The following is a 22,613-nucleotide window of genomic DNA, read 5'->3' as shown; positions in this document are numbered from 1 at the left end:
CCAGTATAAACTACTTCTGCAGAACATATTGTTTTCTCCTTGGGAGGAATAAGAAACATATTCTGTTCTTGAGTCTTCTCCCTATAATTTAGCCACTTAAAAAAAAACAATAACAGAACTGGAAGGGACCTTGGAGGTCTTCTAATCCAACTCCCTGCTCAAGTTGGAGACATTGTACCATTCTGGACAAATGGCTTTCCAATCTCTTCTTAAAAACTTCCAATGATGGAGTACCCACAACATCTGGAGGCAAACTATTCCACTGATTAATTATTCTCACCATCAGGAAATTTCTCTTTAGTTCCTGATTGGTTCAGTCGTTGATAATTTTTCCATCCGTTACTTCTTGTTCTACCTTCAGGTACTTTGGAGAATAACTCGAACCCCTCTTCTCTGTGGCAGCCCCTCAAATATTGGAAGACTACTATCATGTCACCCTAAGTCCTTCTCATTGGACTAAGACCATGATGGTACGCAGCACCCTCTCTTTGGACACACAAGCTGCCATCTCAGCTCAGCCACTTATGGATGCACGCCTCCCAGCTGCTCTTTATGTCTCTGCCATGCAGGCATGGGGGGAGGGATGCAGGTGGGGGGACATGCACATGCATGTGGGGGGAGGCACACATAGGGACCGTGCATACATGTCTGGGGGCCATGTGTGCATTGCATTTTGAGAGTCCGGTCCTGCTTTGGGCAATTGGTCCAGAAAAGGTTAGCCATCACTGGACTAAGACCTGCCCCAACTTCATTCTGCCAGGCACATTAGGCCTTTCCTCATACTCTTGGCGCTCTCCATCACCAAATACCCTGATTTTGCATTAAGCCAGAAATGTTAATGGGACCAAATAACAAATAATCTGACCACATCTTTGCATTTGGAGCCAAATAGGGAAGTGTAGTAGCTGCATTTTCTTCCATCCACATTAAATAAAGGGATAGAAGTCACAGCTTCCAGGCAGCCTATTCCTTTGTATAGGAATTTGTAAAAGCTGAAATCGTAGATGGAAGGAACTGTACCATAGCTATAATGAATGCAGTCTCAGGAGTTCGTCCATTTCTGTACTTTATTACATTGGGTGAGGAAATCGCCAAAGAGCTTCAAGCAGAGAAGCGATCTATGGAGGTTTCTGAGAGAAGCTAACCCTGCTGTTGGGTTTTTCTCTCTTTTACTCTGAAAGAAGAGTGAGAGAAAAACAGAAAAGGGGGGGGGGAGGAGGATGAGAAGCAGGAAGAGATGATGAAAGATCTTTAAGTGCTTATCTCTCCTAGCAATGTACATGTCAGGCGTGACATATGAGGTAGAAGGCCTTTTTCTTAAAACTTCCATTCCTGCATTTGAGGCAGAACGGAAAGTTGTTTTCTTGAAGGTTGTTTTAAGATCTCTAGAAAGCCTTGCAAGGTGGGAGCATGCCTTAATCTTTTTAGCAGGTCCCCTACAAAAGTCTTTTTATTGTATTATTCAGCATTCTTCATTTCTTCTGAGCCTGATAGGACTAGACGTAGCATGTCCACCCTCCGCCCTCTCTAAATCGGGCTGGGGGGTTACTAGAGGAACAAGATAGCAGCTGGGTCTCTGCTTTTACATAGCTATAAAGGAAGACTGCTTTAAGAAGAAATAGCATAAACCTTTATCCTGTATCAGATTTATATAAAAAGCAACTGTGCCCAAAGATCTAAATATATATAATGAGAAATACTAAAATACATGGTCAACCTGCATTTTTAAACAGGCTGATGGATGTTGAATACATGCATAGTTAGAATGATAGTTGTTATCTCCCCCTCTTTTTAGTTCTATCCAGTTCTCCACTATTAAGAATTAGTATAAATTTGAATGCTGAATTAACTTGAAAAGGCTTAGTCAGATTTGTTCTGCTAAAGGACAACTATGTTGATTTAATATTGCAAAGCCACTGGATAGCCAAATATATTTGGCTTATATGATCTTAATTGTTAAGAGATAGAGTAAAGGTAAAGGTTCCCCCTCGCACATATGTGCTAGTCGTTCCCAACTCTAGGGGGCAGTGCTCATTTCCATTTCAAAGCCAAAGAGCCAGCGTGGTCATGTGGCCGGCATATCTAAACACCAAAGATGTATGGAACATTATTACCTTCCCACCAAAGGTGGTCCCTATTTTTCTCCTTGCATTTTTACATGCTTTCGAACTGCTAGGTGGGACAAGTAATGAGAGCTCACTCCATTACGCGACACTAGGGATTTGAACCGCCGAACTGTTGACCTTTCTCACTGACAAACTTAGTGTCTTAGCCACTGAGCCACCACGTTCCTTCAGAGATAGAGTTCTATCCCACAAAATGCGGAAGGCAGATAAACTGATCCAGTGAAGGATAATACTGATGGATATAAATTCCATTCATCAATAGTCATCAATCCTTCTATGGTTGAGCTGGACAGTGAGGAAGTTATTACTTCTCGAGGAAGGGCTGCCAGAATGAAGATGGATAACTTATTAACATGACACTGACTTATCATATTCCACTAACCAACTTGTTCAGTCTGAAGAAGATACTTGGGTGGGCAGCGAAATGTCTTAAACCAACAAGAAAATAAGTCCAGTTGCCAATGACTCAATTTCCAGACAACTCTACCGGAATGAATGAGAATCTTTGACATGAGAGTGACACATTTGTAACATAAGATGTTGTGTCTCCTGGTTTATGTGTTAAACTATGTAGGATTGGACTATCTGGCTTTGAAGAGAGCCTTTGAAGGGGCAGAGTGACATTTAAACCGTGAAGAGCTTAAGTTCATTGATGTGTCACATCTGGACCACAAGTGGTATCATGACTGAAGAACATATCCAAATGAATAATTCCTTGAGGATAGTCAGAACTAGAGAGGGTGCTGTCACATGTCCATGCTTGGAGAAATGGAAAGTGTGGGAAGCCCATTCAAAGGTAGATCAAATGAATAGTATTTGGATTCTGACCCTGATTAGGGGGGGGGGGGAGGAGATGTACCAGAAACATAGACAATCATAATGACAGCTGGAAATTGGCATCTTTGGTAATATTTATTGGTGCCCTTATATGAGGGATGAAAAGAAAACTTTTATAATTGATCCAAAGTCTGTGAAAGTTATTTCTCACACAGCACAAAAACAACATGATAGCAAATCCAAATCATTGCAAAAACAAGGAAGAAACAGAAACATCTAACTAATATTCAGGTTCTCATAAGTCTAGTTGTTGAATAATTCATCCTCATCAGAGAGAAGCTCTTTAGTTTTAGCCTTACATCACTCAGCATCAGTCAGTGGAACACAGCCAGATATGCTGACAGAGGGCAGTGGAAGACACTATAATTTTGGCTGCTGTCAGCTACATAATAACTCATATCTGATTTCAGCTTGGCAAACAGTATTGTTTCTATTTGGAAAGCCAGGCTCTTTTCTTCTATCAAATCAGATAGAAACAGGAGTATTTTCTTCTAGGGAAAAAAATGATATTCACCATACATGCTTGATAATTGGTAATATGAAAAGGATAGAGTATACATGAGTGTGAAGCTGTCCAATTTTCTGCTCTGCTCCAATAATGCAGTACATTATCACTGGAAGGATTGTGACTGTGGTATACAGTTGAGCAGTACATCTATTTTCTTTGTTCCTTAAAGATTTTCCATTCGGGAAAAAAATCAATGGATTAGAACTTGGTTTAACCCAGGAGGCATCCAAAGAATAATTTTCAGGGGCAGAGAAATCAACAGGAGCTATGCTAGGTAAGGAATAAGCAGATCACACAATGATGCACGGAATTAACTGGATTTGGGGAGTGAAATTCCGTGCAAGCAGATGACTTTTACTAAAAAATATAAATTTTACTATAGTTTCCTGGATCTATTTTTTTCTTCAAAAAAGGGGAAAATAGATCCAGGAAACTATAGACCAATTGCCTGACATCAATCGCTGGCAAGATCCTAGACAAGATAAATCAAGCAAGGGATCTGTGAACACATATATGCAAGCAAAACTATTACTAGAAGCCAACATGGCTTTGTCAAAAGCAGATCATGCCATACTGCATTCTTTCATAATGTGACTAGATTAGTGGACTAGTGAAATGCTGTGGACATAATATAGTTGGGCTTCAGTAAGGCATTTGACAAAGTAGACTGCGAACCACTTCTTGGTAAGATAGAAAAATGTAGGCTAGGCATCATCATCACGAAATTGGATTCACAACTGGCTGACCAACTGCACTCAACGTATAATCTTCAATGGAACTACATCTACATTGAGAGAAGTATGCACTGGTTTACATTAAGCTTCTTTCTTGGGCTCAATTCTCAATACTTTTCAAGGTCTTCATAAATGATCAAGATGAGGGAACAGAAGACGAACACCAAATTTGCAGATGTATCAAGCTGGCAGAAATAAGTGAACACTTTAGAAGATAGACTCAAGTTCCAGCAGAATTTAGACAGCTTTGAACACTGGACCCTATCCAACAAAATGCAATTCACTGGTGAGACAAGTGTGGTTTTACACTTAGGTAAGAAAGAGCTGCCTTCCAATATTTGAGAAGCTGTCACTTTCTCCAAAGCACCTGAGGGCAAGACAAGAAGTAATGGGAATTTGTGGAAGAGAGATCCAACCTAGAACTAATGAGAAATTTTCTAACAGTGACAACAATAAACCAGTGGAATGGCTTTTGCCTTCAGAAATTGTGGGTGCTCCATCATTGGAGGTTTTTAAGAAGAGATTGGACAGGCATGTCTGAAATAGCATAGGGTCTCCTGCTTAAGCAGTGGACTAGACTAGAATACCTCCAAGGTCCCTTCCAACTCTGTTATTTTGTGCTGTTCTGTTCTTGGCTTTTCCTTCTGATGTTTTTTCCCCGACTCTGTATTTGTTTCTAGGGTTTGTTAAGTGACCTCAGTTGCCAGGGACTTGAGGTTTTTGGGGAATAACAGGCTATCTCTGTTATTCTATATTCTAAACTTGAGAATGGGGAAAGAAAAGGCCTTGGGTTTTGACTATCTTGATGTCTAAGATGATAGTATAGAGAGGTGAATGTTATGGGGGATCTATCTCAAATCTCTCTTTCTGAGTTCAACTTCTGAGTCTAGAAAACTAATTCAATTGCATAGTTCAACAAAAGACATGATTTGTCAAGGTACTGAGGATTTAATAGCTGCCAGCTGATGAAAGGTTGTAAGCTGTAATTAGTATGCTGATGAATGTAAGGCAAGGCTGATGCAATGAGGCTGATTCATTGCATCTATTGTATAACCCTTTTAAGACTCTGATGGGAGGTGTACACCAGTGGTGGGTTCCGGGCAGTACACCCCAGTACAGGTATACCAGTGGCACTGTACCAGAATGGTGTTTCCATTGGGCCCCCTTGTTCATTACCTCTTTTTAAGCTAGTGGACCATTTGTGCATGCGTGCACAGCGCACGGCGCCTGTGCAACTTCCACCGAGCAGCTGGAGTGTCGCAGGCGGTGGCATGCACATGTGTGCGTAGTGTGCGTGCACAAGGTAGACACCCAGCCCTGTCGCAGCATACCAGTTGCGACGGGATCCGGAACCCACCACTGATCCACGCAAGTCTATAGATATAGCTGGCAATTAGAGGTGTTTCTCTCTCTCAATTCTCTCCTTGTGTCTGTAGTGAATGGGAAGGGATTTAATCTCCTGCATGTATTTGCCTTTATATATTTGTAGATAAATCACTGCTAATTGTCTAAAGCTCTGTGTGCCGTGTTTGTGCTCCTGGGTTTCTTACATAATACTAGTAACGCTGCCAAACCTCTGACAGAATTATCCGTAGAGAAGCTGAAGAAAACCATTATATAGAAGAACACATGACCACTGGAACAAAAATTCAAAAAAAAAAACAAAAAAAAAACCAGCTATCTCTTTTATTTCCCTTTCTACCCTGCATGGAATTGCAATGGGAAAGGACCCACAGAAGCTCCCAAAGCCTCATAATGACACAGCAAAGAGATTTGAGTAATCTTTCAAGGAGAAAAGAGAGTAACCAGATAATTTTAGGGACATGCTAGAAGCTTTCAAGAAGAGAAAGGGCTACAATAATTCCACCATGTACTGTCCTTAATGTAGCAAGCTGTGCCTTGCAAATGGAACACACAATTACAATGAGCCTGTTTGACAAATGTATCGGCAGTGGCTACCAGGGTCCAACTGCGTGACCTTTCCTAAAGCAAAAAAAAAAAGACACAACAGCTAGAATGCTGTTGCTTGTGAAATGGGACCCTGGAGTCCAACACTCACAAAGATCTGCAATGGGAAGACTAAAAAAAACATTGTTTTAAAGAAGATTCAATTTAAAAAAATGAAAGGAAAAAAGGAAGGCCAAAAGGAAAGCAAAAGGACCATAAGCTAAAGATCAATACTAATCAATGCTAATATTATGTTGATGGATAACAAACTGAAGAAATTCATAGGGGTTGTTGGAATAAATGTCCATCTGAGTTCAATTCCAAGTGGGGAAAAAGACACTGGAAACATGGAGGCTGTTTGGAAAGATGGTTTAATGGTGGACAGGGCCATGTGGTTCGAACTCTTGAGCAGAAAAGGGGCAAGATGCTGAGGGAGTCTGAGTTTTATACCCTCTGTTGGGCCCCACCTCTCCGTTTCCTGTTCCTGTGTAGGGGGAGTGGGGGTCTTAGCTAACTTTGTAGGCTGTCTCCCAGGCTTGCTTGACTTGTTGGGTGATGTAATCTTCCCAGGTGCCATGTGGTATGATGGGTAAAGGGCTAATACTATCATGTCCTGAGGTCCATTGCCTTAATCCCAACACCCTGGAGCTGAAGGGGGTAGACCTTTGTTATATAGAATTGACTGGCTCAGGCCTTAATGGCCCATTCACAAAGGTGGGGGTGGCTGAGTTTCTGCCTCTCTGAGTTTCTACTTCTCTTTTTAGGGGAAATATTCTGCCTTTTTAATATTTTTTAAATATTTCATTCTTCTAGGAAAGGAGTGGGTGCAGAGGTGGGTTCTGGATCCTGTTGTAAATGGTACGCTGCAATTGGGCAAGGTGCCCACCACATGCACCCACCGTCCTTGATGCTCCAGCTGCTCAGTGGAGCATCACACAGGCACCGTTTGCTCCGTGCATGTGCACAAATGCCTTGGTCGGCTCAAATAGAGGTAAAGAGAGTGGGCGGGCGGGTGGGTCCTCCGGAGCACCGTACCGGAACGGTACCTGCTGCTCCTAGCAGACACCGGTATTCCCATACCAGGGCATACCGGTTGTAATCTACCACTGCATGGGTACTAACTTCTTTCAGGGCTAAAAGTGTCCAGTGGGAGAGCCAGGAAAAAAAAGTCAAGATGGCGGCAATGCCTGCACAATTAAAGTCCCACCCTTTTCTTTTCAATGAACTCTGTTGGGAGGTGGGACTTTCTCCCCAAACAATTTTGTCAGCTTTCTGATTGGTCTCTGAAAAGGTTAACAACTCATGAGTTGGAATCACAGAGATCATAGTGAAGAACCCGACTGGAAATAAATCCATCAGCAGTCTCTTTAAACGCTTTGATAAGTAATTCTAAAAAAATTGCACATTGCAGAATGACTTACATAACTTTTTGGCTTTTGATTTTTTTTTAAATTGCTTTCCATTCTTTGCTTGAGCTGTCTTTGTTTTCTGACTTTGCTAAAACAGCCAAGAAACAGAAACAACCTAAAACTGCCTTAAAATTAATTATAAAACTACACTGTGTTCAAATCTAGCAGTGTCAGCAGGGAGTCAATGGTGAGGATCAGATAGCTCTAAAATTATTGGTGGTACATTTATCTTGTTTCCAGACCTGATAATTCATTGCCCCTCTCCTTTAAATAGCAACTTCTTGAGAGTCACCTTACAGGGAAGATGGGCCACATAAAAATAATAAATGATTTTATTTAATTTGTTAATCCTGTTGGAAGAAGTATCCATCTGGGTTCATCTTCCAAATGGGAAGAAAGACACTGGATACATGGAGACTGCTTGGAGAGATGGTTTAATGGTGGACAGGATCACATGCCTTGGAGCTCTTGGATGAAAGGGGAAGAGATGCTGAGAGTCCCTGGGTTTTATGCCCTCTCTGGGCTTTTAACCTCCTGTGGCACAGGAAGAGTATTCTGATTGGTTGATATCAAAGGTCATAACTAGTTTTGTAGGATGTATGCTAAGTTTGGTTGAAACTTGGTGGATGATGCAATGAAGGGCAATGAAATGGCTCTGCCCCTTCGGGGTAGATCATTGTTATGAAGAATAGACTGGCTCGGGCCTTAATGGCCCATTGACAAAGGTAGGGGCAGGGCTATTACCGTAAGAGTGAGTCTGTTTCTTGTTAAAACATCTTTCTCCATTTCTCATCCAGGGAAATATAATATTCTGCCTTTTGAATATTTCCTAGGATATTTCATTTTTGTAGTAGAGGGGTGGGTGCTAACTTCCTTCAGTCCTTTTACCAAATATTTACAGTAGTTTCTTTTTGGGGCTCTTTTAAGAAGCTTAGTTTTGAAACAATTTTCAGCAATGCTAGTAAAGCTGTGAAGTGACACATAGCTATTTAGCTTAGCATGTTTCACCATTATGGCTAAAGTAAACGAACTTGTGCTTCAATGTAATGAGTCCTGGTCTCTACTTCAAGTATAACCCACAGATAATTTTTTTCAATGAATAATTGTCAGTGGTAGGATATTTCAGAACACAAAATCTAGAATTTTGCTTCCATGGCAAGCACTAGACACGTCAAGCTGAGGAATAAAATTGTCCTTCCTTCTATTTGTATGTGTGAGAATCTTCTAGGTGCCTTTCTAGAGGACCATGGGGGCAGCACATGACAAATGATTGCCCCCACATATTTCCCAGGAGGTAGGTTGTTGCTTGTGGGTTGGTAGAACACATGGCATAATAGCTCTGTGAGCTAACATAGCAGGAGTAAGTGGCAGGCTTCCCACACTTGAGCAGATGGGATAGGGAGACAACTTACAAGTAGAGCATTTTGCACAACTGTGAGGCAAGTAGGCCACAATGAGTCTCAGGTGTGAGTTGTTTGATGTGACAAGATGGAGGGGATCCATTTGTATTTGTCTGTCGATTTTGAACATTGGAGGCACCTTCTCCAGTGGTGCCAGGAATGAGGAGGAGAGGGATGAAAAAGAGATGTCAAATTTTGTGTTCATGTGCAAGGCAATATGGTGAAATATAATGCAAAATATTTGCCATTGTGCTGTTCTGCTTTCCTTAATCTGATCAGTCCTCCAACTCTGCCTCCTTACATTAATTGGCTTCAGCTCCAAAGGGAGCCTTTAATCCTCAAGCTGATCAACACTTAAAAAAAAAAATCTTTCTGTAGTCTATTTGATGAAGTTTTAACAGTGTAGCCAGTTTGTTGAGGAGGCAAGATGCCATCCCATCAACTTGGCCCCATCAAACACTGACCTTTCTGTGCACCAACGTCCTTGCTGAAATGTCAAAATCTACAGAAAATAGCAGGGGGTTGTTTAATCAAGTTGGTGGGATTTAAAAAAAAAACACTGCGGTTTTGGACCTTGGTGTATTCCATTGAACTTTAACATGGTCTCTCTGTGAAAAACAGAACCGGAATGTTGCATAAAAACAGTCACTGTAGTTTGTCAGATATAATTTATGGATTAGCATGTTGTGGTAAATTATGGCTCGTTTGAGATGCCATGGTTACGCAAACCCATGGTTTACCCAATGTGAATTTACGACTGCCGTGGAAAATTTTGTTGCGGACAAATATTAGATGAACACTGGGGTGTTTTTTTAATTTGTAAAGCTATCAATATTCTTTAAGAGACATACTTGTAACTTTCGCTCTGCCTACATTTGGGAGGCTGAGAAAGCTGGATCTCCCTGCATGCTTTTTCTAAAAAAATATTTTTTATATTCTCTCTCTCTCTTCCTCTCTTTCCATCTCCCCCCATCTCTCCCCCTTCTCTCTCTACACACACAGAGAGAGAGAGAGAGAGAGAGAGAGAGAGAGAGAGAGACAGCAAGAGACAGCAAATCTTAATTCATACTGATACCATTGTGCTTGTTTAGGCCTCAAAGAAGGTTTGTCAGCACTGTAACTCCATTTCCTTCCCAGGCACACAAAGCCTTCAAATTGTTTTCTACAGGGTTAATATACTATTTGTTTTTCTCCTAATTACCAGCTTTATCAGCATGTCATATTTGTTTTTTTTTCCCAGCCCAGTAATTATACTCTAAATCAGCCTGACAATTGATATTGACCTTTATTTTTAGCTTTCTCTTTCCCTCTTAGAAAAGAGGAGGAATATTTATTTATAAACCACGAAAATATTCTGAGAATATTGATTGCCCGCCTTTAAAAAAGAAGCAGCTTGGCAGCAGGCAGCAACTCAAAGTGATCACTGACAATTAGCAAGGCACATTTTTCACTGTTGAACCTTGCTTTTGCCTTCTGATTCTATTATGATGTTGGTTTCGTTTTGCCCCAAAAGCATCCTGTTTGTGGCACAAAATCGGCGTCTGTGTAATTTAACAAAAGCTGAGGATAAAATTGGATTTAGTCAGAAGCAAAGCTGTGGCATAAATGGCATCAGAAACATAAAATGTTTTTTTAAGTAACCATTAAAAAAAAAAAGATCCTAATGTAATTGTGAAGTTCCTTCGTAGGAACATGACATTAGCCCCAGTGCCAGAAGCTACTTCTATTGGCATAGCCGTAGCACCTAATTCTCACTGGAAGATTCTAGGGCAGGGGTGTCCAAACTTGGCAACTTTAAGACTTGTGGACTTCAACTCCCAGAATTCCCCAGCCAGCTCTGCTGGCTGGGGAATTCTGGGAGTTGAAGTCCACAAGTCTTAAAGTTGCCAAGTTTGGACACCCCTGTTCTAGGGATATGAATAAATACTGTGCATGGATTGAGAAATGTTTCATACTAAATTTTATAGGACTGGAACTGTTTGGACTGCTTGCTTATTATCCAGGATAATCAACTGTAATGGTGGCAAAATTATTTATTTATTCAATTCATATGACCACCCATTTCAAACATATGACTGTCGGCAGATAAAATAAGATGAAAACATGATAGAAAAATGAAAAAAAACAGAAGAGCGAGATAAAAATAACATGAACTACGCAAAAAAGCAAGAATGGTTGCAGAAAGTTTAACTTTGGAGGAAAGGAGCAGAGGTGGATTTCACATAAGTTTACCACCGGTTTGCATGCTCGCTTCATGAATACACGCATCTTCCGTGCATCTGCTTTGCTCGTGTGTGTGGCCTGCACAGATGTGTGCGGCTTAGAAAATATACCCACAGGTCGCCACTACCAGTTCACCCAAACCAGTCCGAATCGGCTGAATACCACCTCTGGAAAGGAGGGCAGATAGCACAACAGAACAAAGTCTTCTCTTGAGAATCCTCTAATGAATGGGACTCAGAGCATGCTTCTTCTGCTAGATGTCACAGAGCAAGTAGATACAAATGAGGAGAGATGGTCTTTCATGTAATCCACCCCCATAACATAAAGGGCTTCAATTGATCTTGGACAGAAAACCAGTGCAACTTGAGACCTTCAGAGACGAAGTTCCTGAATGCCCCTTGTACAGCACAATGCAATAGTCCAATTGAGCGGTGACCAGGGCATGAGACTATGATCAGAGCTTCTCTGTTCAGGGATGGCTGCAATTGGTACAAAATCCTTATTGGTGCAAAGGTCAATAACTTGCTACAAGTGCCTTTTATCAATAATGATTGGAACTGGTCCAGGAGGAAGGAGGAAAAAAAATACAGCAAAGTACCATCAACCTTCAGCCCCCGGAGTTGATCCAGAAAGATACCAAGATTGATGGTATTGAAGGCAGGTCAAGAAGAGCAAGGATGGACACATCACCACCTCCTGATCAACCAGGGGTCATCTAGATGACTGATCAATGTGGGACCCCATTCCTGGTCCTGAATCTTGATTAAAAAGGATCCCAATAATCCAGTTGCTTCAAATTTCTCTAAACTTGACATGTAACTACCTTCAAAACCTTCCCTGCAAAGAGAAGATTGGAACTGGACAATAACTGTCCAGAATAGTTGGGTCCAGTAATAGCCTCTTGAGGGAGGGGAGGACAATTGGCACCTTAAGAACCAACAAAACTTTTCCCCACCCCCGAAAAGGAAAAGACCAGCTGCTAGTAGATATAATTTTTACTTAAAAGTGTTTCCAACATTCCCAGATGCAGCATCACAGCTGCTTGTTTCACAACCTGCTTAAATTAGTACTAAAGAGCTTTTCCTTTGAAGGTGCCAACCACATTGTATTTGTGCAGAGTGTTCTGAACAGAAAAGCTAGGCCATAATAATGTTTTTCTCCTAGAACTGGAGATAAATATGATTACCATACTTATAGCATTATATTTTCCTTTTCAAAAAGTGTGTATGTTGTTAATTTTTCACTATTTTAACTTGAAGTATCTTTTACAGTAACAAAAAGAGCCCTTTTATTTTTTAAATTCAGAATACCTACTTTATGTATAAGACTCTTTTGAATCTTTAAGTCTTTTCTACACTTCAACATCTTCATCAATGATTTGGATGAGGGAATAAATAGGGAACTCATCAAATTTGCAGATGACACCAAGCTGGCAGGAATAGCCAACACTCCAGAAGATAGGCTTGAGGTACAGAAGGATCCTTGACACCTGAACATTGGGCACTATCTAATAAAATGAAACTCAATTGTGAAGAGTAAGGTTCTACAGTTAGGCAAGAAAAAAGAAATGCACAGGTACAGTATAGATGGTACCTTGCTCAATAATAGTGAAAGGGATCTTGGAGTCCTAGTGGACAACCATTTAAATATGAGCCAGCAGTGTACAGCAGCTGCCAAAAAGGGCAACACAGTTCTAGACTACATAAACATAGGGATAGAATCAAGATCACATGAAGTGTTAATACCACTTTATAATGCCTTGGTAAGGCCACACTTGCATTCAGTTTTAGTCACCATGATGTAGAAAAGATGTGGAAATTCTAGAAAGAGTGCAGAGAAGAGCAACAAAGATGATTAGGGGACTGGAGGCTAAAACATATGAAGAACGGTTGCAGGAATTGGTTATGTCTAGTTTAATGAAAAGAAGGACTAGGGGAGACATGATAGCAGTGTTCCAATATCTCAGGGGTTACCACAAAGAAGAGGGAGTCAAACTATTCTCCAAGGCACCTGATGGTAGAACAAGAAGCAATGGGTGGAAACTAATCAAGGAGAGAAGCAACTTAGAACTGAGGAGAAATTTCCTGACAGTTAGAACAATTAATCAGTGGAACAGCTTGCCTCCAGAAGTTGTGAATGCCCCAACACTGGAAGTCCTTAAGAAGATGTTGGATAGCCATTTGTCTGAAACAGTATAGGGTTTCCTGCCTAGGCAGGGAGTTGGATTAGAAGACCTCCAAGGTCCCTTTCAACTCTGCTATGTGTTGTATTGTATTGAATCTTATGAATTTCCAATTGTCCAATTGTCCCATCAGAGTTTCCTCCTAGTGCAGCATCCTTTTTCCTCTGCTGACCGGACGTCAGATCCCCCACTATAAAGTCTCTTCCTAGTGTGGTGTCCTTTTTCCTCTGCTTATCTGAACTGAAAGCCCTATCAATTGTGGAGTCGACTAGCGACAGGGAGCTGCAGAAGAGGGATGAAAGACCCACATGCGGCTCCAGACACCTGACTTGGGGGAAGCTATCAGGGAACATGTTACTGGAGCTAACTGCAGCAGTGTGGTGGCTGTAACTTTCCCCAAACATGAGTAATGTGTGTGGCGGGCACAACATTCCCATCTGAGTAATGGGTCCTAATGTTCTGTAAATTAGCCAATTTTAGATACCTTGTTTCAAAAATGGCTGCTCTATGACGCATCATTTTGTCCAATTTAAAAGTTACAAACAGACAAAGGAGCATTAGTTGTATATAGATAACTTGTTTTCAACATTGAAAACAAGTTATCTTGAAAATAGATAAACAAGTTATCTTGAAAATAGACATCTGATATTTCCCTGCCAGTCCATTTCCAGGGGAAAACACAAGAACTTAAAATAATCTAAACTTGTCTGCAAAAGATTAAAATAGTTGTCTTTTGGAAACTATTTTGGCTGATTATGGGTCCAGCTATTACATTACTATTATTTCAAGAGTGTGACTGCCTTATTCATTCAAAGGCATATCCAACTTTGGCTGCTATCAGCTGAAAGTAACCAAAAGTTACTATATTGGTGTCAGTTCTTTTCATTATGAGCATATGGAGACAGTGCCAACAAAATTTAAATTAGTCCTATAAATCTGTTTAGGATATTCTTCTTTTCCATTCTTTTTATGTGTAACTGTCAATAGTGTGTCATTTTCTTCTTTTTTACTAAAACAAACTTGTCAAAACCTATGAGACATTTTGAAAGAAACAAGACAGAAAGAGAGAGTGGAGGGGAGTGGGGAGAGATCTCTGATTAGCAATATTTCCAGATGAAATTATAGACATCTCTTGGCAAACAAATAAATTTTGCATAAAGTAGATCTTATTCATATGAAAAAAAAAATCCACTGAGGATCTAAGGAGATTAGCAGCATTGAACAGAGGAGATATACATGCATCCCTTGTTTACAATTTAAACCCCATTGATTTATTTGAAGCAAACTTACCATTCTTTCCAGTCAAAAGGGTCCTAAATTAACTGACAAGTTAATAAAAGACATTCTACTCCTTGAGCTTTCAAATTGCAAATCTCGCAAATGCAACAATGAATTACTTCTGCTAAACCTCTCTTCTCCAGTAGAGAATAGCCATGGAACACCATCATGGGCAGTGGTGGGTTATGGCCAGTACGCCCCAGTACGGGTGTACCGGTGCCTGCTGGTAGCGTGAATGTACGTGGTGGACACCTGGCCCCGTTGCAGCGTACTGGTTGCAACGGGATCCAGAACCCACCACTGATCATGGGTATTAGGATACTATACGTAAGTCAGTCTAATTTGGCAACTTTAAGATGTTTCAAATTTCAAACTTGGAAGTTAAATAGAATTTCAGGGTCATTACTCAAAAGCATATTGATATATTTTTATGTAGCAATGTATACAAATATCAAGGATTGGTCTTATTGGAAAACAGTGACTACTTTGGTCAATGAAGAATAAAAGTGATACTCTTGTTTTCTATCCAAGATATCAGCAAAGATTTATAAATGTTTATATGCATAATATAAACTGTTCATTCCTAACTAGCTGTAAATGTTTGTGACTATTTCCAAGGGGAAAAAAAAAACTTAATAGTGTGAAAAGAGAGGGGAAGAGGGGAAAGAACCAAACCCTAAATGGATCATAAAAACCTCAATGGTATAAAAATGATAAATCTCAGCATGACAGCAATTCCGAAACTATTTTGGACATACCAAATAATAATGTACCCTGAAAAATGATGTACATTACTTAGTAAATTTAAAATTTCAGATAAAATCAGAGCTTCGCAAAACTAATTTTATTCTTTTGGAGATTAATTTAAGCAAAAATGATGGGATACGTTGAAACTGGTGATTGAGATATTAATTTTGCTTTAGGCATGAAGCCAGCTTGACGACATGACCTTCAGCCAGCCAATCTCTCAAGCTCTAGGAAGGAGGTAATGGCAAAACACTTGTGAAATCTTGACAAGAACACTGCAAGGACTGGTCCAGGCAGATGATGTACTTGAAGGCAAAGCCAAAAGATCTTGTATCAACTAATTAAATCCTTGTTTAACTATTTTCTAACGCAATATCTGAAATCTGTGTTGCATGATGCAATACATTGGAGATACGTGAGATGTTTGATATATACATACATACATACATATATATATATGTATGTATGTATGTATGTATGTATGTATGTATGTATGTATGTATGTATGTGTGTTACAACCCCTGATATGCCTAAATATGGGAGGAAGGTATTTATCAGTACAAATACAAAACACACACACACACACACACACACACACACACACACACACACACACACACACACACACACACACACACACACACACACACACACACACACACACACACACACACACACACACACACACACATATATATATATATATATATATATATATATATATATATATATATATATATATATATATTTGACATAGTGGAAAAGGACAACTGTTCCAGCTTACTCATTTTTTTCCATTTTAAGTAGATCTATATATTCATACTTTTTCAACTGGGGTAGTGATCTTTCTTAGTGTCTTATTTATGTATGTAATCTTTTTTTTTCTTTTTACAACTAGACACAAGGACAGTTTTGTCCTTGCCATCACTTTGCTAAACTACTAATTTCCACAACACTGTCAAACTATTTACTAAGACTGTATTACTATTATTCTTCTCACTCTTCCTATTACCTATCTCCTCCCACTTATGACTATAACCATGTTGCTTGTATTTTTACAATTTATATTGTTCTGTTTGTTTCCTAGTATGATTTGATTGCTTATTAGTAACCTATGACTATCATTAAGTGTTGTATCTTATGATTCTTGATGAATGTATTTTTTTCTTCTTCTCATTTTATGTACACTGAGAGCATATGCACCTTGTGTGTCCAATCACACTTGGTCAATAAATAATTCTAATCTTTTTATTGGAAATCTACTACATCATCATGTGGATAAGGATTACTGACGTATCCTCAATACCCACTTGTATCTTCTTGGACATCAATTTAATTTCAATCTGAATCTCAACAGTCTTTGCGTAATTTTTATTTGTTTTCTTCAAGAGTAGTATTTGTTGTCAGTATCAAATCTTTATCGCACATCGCAATAAATCTGGTCTGATGAAAAGCTGCATTTTTAAATCTGGCAAAATATGAATTGGATAATTTTGTTTCATCAACTTCACTGCTTGAAAGCTAGTCTTTTTTGCAATACAATTTATAACTGAGCAGGGATTTAAACCCACCTTTCTTTAATGAAAATATGACAAAGTAGGTTCTAAATCATAATCTGATGCATAATCATTGAAAAGGTACAGTGCCATTTAAAAAAAAATAAGTAAAGATTAAGGTAAGGTAAAGGTTCCCCTCGCACATATGTGCTAGTTGTTCCTGACTCTAGGAGGCAGTGTTCATCTCCATTTCAAAGCCAAAGAGCCAGCACTGTCCAAAGATGTCTCCGTGGTTATATGGCTGGCATGATTAAATGGCAAAGGTGCAAGGAACACTGTTACCTTCCTACCAAAGGTGGTTCCTATTTTTCTACTTGCACTTTTTAAAAATATGCTTTCGAACTGCTAGGTTGGCAGAAGCTGGGACAAGTAACAGGAGCTCTCTCTGTTACGCGGCGCTAGGGATTCAAATCGCTGAACTGCCGACCTTTCTGATCAACAAGCTCAGCGTCTTAGCCACTGATCCACCTTAAGTAAAGATTAAAATATAAGAAATAGCACAGGTTGTGACATTACTTCAATTCCAGTATGTGTGTGTGTGTGTGTGTGTGTGTCTGTGTGTGTTGTATTTGTGCTGATAAATAAATAAAGGGAGACTAGTATGGATCCATTTCAAGCTATTTAGTCATACTAAACCCATACTTACATATTAACCCATACTAGTCTCCCTTTATTTATTTATCAGCACAAATACAACACAAATATAAAAAGGCAACATTAAAATAAAAAATAAAATAAAATATGGGTTTCTGCCTGGATGGTTTTCTGTGATGAGCTGAAGGACAGAAAGAGGGAGGAGTGAGCTCCCTCCCATATTTGGGCATACCAGGGGTTGTAACACAAATATATATTTATGGACATTGCCAATCTATGGCATTTCCCAAAACAATTATAGTTATCTGCATCAAAGACATGTCATAATTATGGGTTGTTGCAAAATTCTCAAAGCACAAGAGGAAGAATCTGATGGAAAAAAAACACTAGAAGAAAAGGGCAGGCAGAATTATTTTTCTGCTGAATGTTGCCTTAATTAGGACATCTCTAAATAATCCACTTTCCTACTTTATTGTGATTGAAATCCACCTGTAAAATGACAGGCCCTTGAAAGAAAGAGTGGGTGGTGGAATATAACAATGGACTTATTTTTAAATTCTTGGCATATTTTTACCTATCAACTTTATACCCTCTGATATGAATTTAAATTATTTAATCAGATTTCCATTTTTATATTCTCATTTTAGACCTCTCGGCAAAAAGAAAAATGGAAAATGGAATCTTTTTGAAAGTAGGAGGCACAATATTCCCTATGCTGTGCAATTCTACAAAATGTTGCATTAAGGATAAATGCCTCCATTTGGGCCCTTATTTTTTTTATTTATTAGCTTTATATGGCTGTCCAGCTATCCAGTGAAACTCTGGGTTGTGAAAAAAAACACAGTCAGATCAAAACAGAGGTCTCGGAATTGAAAATCTCAAAACACATACCATATTTTTCGGAGTATAAGACGTATCAGAGTATAAGACACACCAAGGTTTTGAAGAGGCAAATAAAAAAAAAAGTTTTTGCACTCTGCAAACCTCCCAAAAATGAGCCTGTTTCCCCCCCCCCAAAAAAAAGGCATGAATAGCCTTTAGGGGTCTTACAGAGTGCTCCTGGGGGGGGGGAGCGCCCAAAAACAAGCAAAAAATGGCCCATTTTTCACAAAAACAGGCCCATTTTTCATTAAAAAATGGCATGGATAGCCTTTAGAAAGTTTATAGAGTGCTCCTGGGGAACGGGCCATTTTTTTGCTCATTTCTGCCCTCCCCAGTCCCCAGGAGCTCTCTGAAAGCCTCCTAAAAGCTATGCACGGCCATTTTGGTGAAGAGGGCGGGGTTTTGGGAGGCAAAAAATGCTGCATTTAGTGTGTAAGACACACCCAGATTTTCAGCCTCTTTTTTGAGGGAAAAAGGTGCATCTTATACTCCGAAAAATACGGTACAGCCTAATCAAACCACATACTAACATCTTGGCCCCCAAACCTAGGGGAAGAGACAGTTCTTCACAGCCTTCTGAAAGTAAGGTTGGGGCCATCCTTATTTTGGAGATGGGGTGTGAGGTTGCCATAGAGGACAGATACCAACACAGAAAAAACATAGTTCATATGATCCACCAGGTAACACTGCTTGTACACACAACTAGGTCTGCCAGATTATAACCATAGAGTGCTCATATCATCGTGGAGTGGTATCTATTTAATAGCTATACACCAGGGGTGTCAAACTCACGTCATCATGGTGGCTTCACATGATGTATCAGGACTTTTCCCCCTTCGCTAAATCGGGCATGGGCGTAGCCAGGTGTGAGGCATCTGGCCCATGGCCGGGAGTTTGACAGCCCTGCTATTCACATATATGGAATTGTGGTACTTCCATCTCTGATCACTAGCACTAAATTATAAGAGATAGACACTCCATCCTTTAATAATTGCTATGCTACAATTACGAATATTGTCACTTGGAGCACCTTAATGGCTACCCATGAAGAGTGGAAGAAATCTGAGTCATTAGTTATGATTGAACTACGCCTCTTAGGAGAACTCAATGATATAGTCCAGGATGAAGAATGTGGGAAGTTATATTCAGCAATATCTGGAAAGAACAGATCCTCCCTCCCTTCAGGAAATAATTTTTAAAAATATATCTGAAAGCCCAACCATCATGATGTAGTTCACAATGAAGGCCCTTGGCTACCAGGGCTTGCCCAGAAAAGCCTTCATTTCTTGTGGCTTTTTAGTGTGATAAATAGCATGAGCACAAGCAACTGCCCCTTTGCCATCTTATCACCACTGTGTAGCTTTGAACATTTAAAAAGAAGCAACTATGAGATATCTATTATGACACATTTTCAATCACAATTGAACTTTTTGATAGTTCAACTTCATCTCATGCTAGCTGTACGCAATATTAAAAATACAATACATCATTACCATTTTTCAAAGTACCTGTACTAATAATAAGTCCCATAGATTCCTGCTTTTTCTGTGTATTTATATATAATGAAGAGATGAAGGGCTAGCAGGCTGGTCTCCTTCTAAATACCAAATGAAGATTGACACACCATTCCTATCTTGAGCAAGAAGCTTGGCAGTACAGCTATCATTTTTGACACAATCCAAAGGAAATGAAATCTACTACAGCTATTCACACCCCAACAAACTTCCCTGCTAGCTAGAACATTGATATAGATGGAAAGCTGCAAACCATAAATGACAGTGCATAGAAGCTTAAGTCTCCAGTGAAGCAACAGAAAAGAAAGAGAAATTATTTTGATTACCTTAGATACCCTGTTAGCAACTTCTCTCCCCACGGTCAGCCCCTGAACGAAGGTCCTTGCCGCGATGAAAGCTCTTGTCACCTGAACCTTGAGTTTTCTGGGTACATCTCCAAAAGGCTTAAGCTGGTCTGTGTATTTGCTCACACATTCTAGATAGTCCTCAGAGAAATGATAGTGGGGGTTTATGAGCTGGAACATTCGTTCTAATAGACGGGCCCAGAAGTCATTCAACATCTCCTCCAAGTTCACATTGCCTCCTGTGTAATATCGTTTCAGTTCTATGAAGAGGTCCTGGAATACTTCTGAATTCTGCATGTACAGCATGCCATATGTTCGTACAAACATATCATTCAAGGATCTTTCTGCGTTCTCCAGGAGCTCTCGGAAAAATTCTACACAAAGAAAGAAAAAATAAGCATATGGATGAGGAAATAGAATAGAACAGAATAGAATTCTTTATTGGCCAAGTGTGACTGGACACACAAGGAATTTGTCTTTGGTGCACGTACTCTCTGTGTGCATAAAGAAAAATAAAATAGAGTACATTCACGAAGAATCATAAGATGCAACACTTAGTGATAGTCATATGTTACTAATAAGCAATCAAATCACACAAGGAAACAAATAAAACAATATAAATTGTAAAGATACAAGCAACATGCTTATAGTCATAGGTGGGAAGACATAGGAACTAGGAAGGATGAGAAGAATAATAGTAATACAGTCTTAGTAAATAATTTGACAGTGTTGTGGGAATTAGTTGTTTAGCAGAGTGATGGCATTCAGGGAAAAACTGTCCCTGTGTCTTGTTGTTCTGGTGTGCAGTGCCCTATAGCATCATTTTGAGGGTAGAAGTTGAAAGCAACAACAGCAATAATAAGAGTAGTAAGGACAGAAAAAGGCAGCCTAAATGGTGAGGGGGAAAGGGGAACATGTGAATATTTTGTAACTTAATCTGGAACAAAAGGAAAATAGAGGGAAATACAAGAGAAATCTATAATATGCATAAGTGTACAGAAATTTAAAAAAAATGGATCAGCTTTTTTTTAATCCAATAATATTAGAACCCCGATTATGGTACATTTAATCTAATAATTATTATGATAATAATAATATTTAGGCCAATTAAGGGAAGTAATACTTCATATAAAACACAATTAAACTACGGAATACATTCTTAAAACTAAAATCTTAAGATGCACTAATAAGATTTAAGAATTCAATAAATTCAGGAAGATAGGGCTACAAACAGCTATAAAATGCCTCCTATATAAAAAAAAAATACTGTATTTTTTAGCTGTTCTATAATAATTTATCCAAGCCTGACACAGCTCACATGATAAATGTTATTAATCAAAACAAATCCACAATGCAAACAGTAAAAGATTGCAAATATAAACAAATAGTGCCATCAGGGACTAAACAAAAGCTAAAATAATCGCCTAACTGGATAAAATCATTGACCTTAAAAACCTAAGCTGTTCTAAAGATTTTAATCCTTAAAGATCAAAGTAAAGGGAAAACTGGATTAAGTGGATTAGATTTATGTTCTTCATATGAATACCAAAAACACTGTCTCAACAATAAAAACAGTTATTGCACAACTTCTTGCTTTAATGGATTGCTATGTGGAAGATGTATGGTATAGTATAATAATTATATTTACCTTTGTATTTTTTTAAAAAAAAAATCTGATAACTCTACAGTACTTAGCTTTGTTCCTATTGGGGAAGGTAAATACTGGTATATATTGCAAAAGAGTCTTAGATTTGGACTGCAAAGTATTTCCTTAGAAAACATTAAAATAGAAGTTGCTGGATTCCTCATGAGATAGCAAAATCAAATAGCCATAGCTTTGACTTTATCCAGTGTCATCAAAACTGCAACTGTTTAGAACTTCCTCTAATAATCATATTTTTAAATATAAAATTTCCAGAAGCTGGTTGGCAGGTGCCATGCTGGAGGCAACCATAACTGGAGGCAAAATCAGCTCCCCACCCTGCCCACCAAATACATTTCATTCATTAGATAGGAAACTTCCTTAATTTAAATATCTACCTTTTGAACCTCCGCTTCTACAAATATCAAATATGTTCCCACAAGGTCAGGAAAATATATATATTTTCCTGACCTTGTGTTTATATATATATAATTCATAGAGTAAATGAAAGATCCAGTAGTGCATGGCCACTCTGCAGATTTAAATCTGCACAAAGAATTGGTTGTAAATCTGTTTCCCTTCTTATGCATTGGACTGGAACTCCTCTTCTGCCAGACAATTTATTGCAATAGTTGTGTTGCATTGCAATAGTTGTATTCCTACATTTTAAAAATACTAGGAAAGGCTAAT

General features: G+C 39.0%; 1 protein-coding gene across 4 annotated transcripts in view; it reads right to left on the bottom strand.

Moving 5' to 3' along the window:
• Window positions 1–22,613, bottom strand: part of GPC6 (glypican 6) — a 926,174-nt gene that overhangs the window by 439,536 nt on the left and 464,025 nt on the right. For all 4 annotated transcript variants that reach the window (XM_081948719.1, XM_081948720.1, XM_081948721.1 and 1 more), the window contains exon 3: window positions 20,264–20,655. In XM_081948719.1, the coding sequence (XP_081804845.1) occupies window positions 20,264–20,655 (392 nt within the window). The remainder of the gene's footprint in view (window positions 1–20,263; window positions 20,656–22,613) is intronic.

The sequence above is a fragment of the Natrix helvetica genome (genome assembly GCF_964273705.1).
Source record: "Natrix helvetica genome assembly, chromosome: 3".
NCBI lineage: Eukaryota > Metazoa > Chordata > Lepidosauria > Squamata > Natricidae > Natrix > Natrix helvetica.
This window is presented reverse-complemented; position numbering and strand designations above follow the sequence as displayed.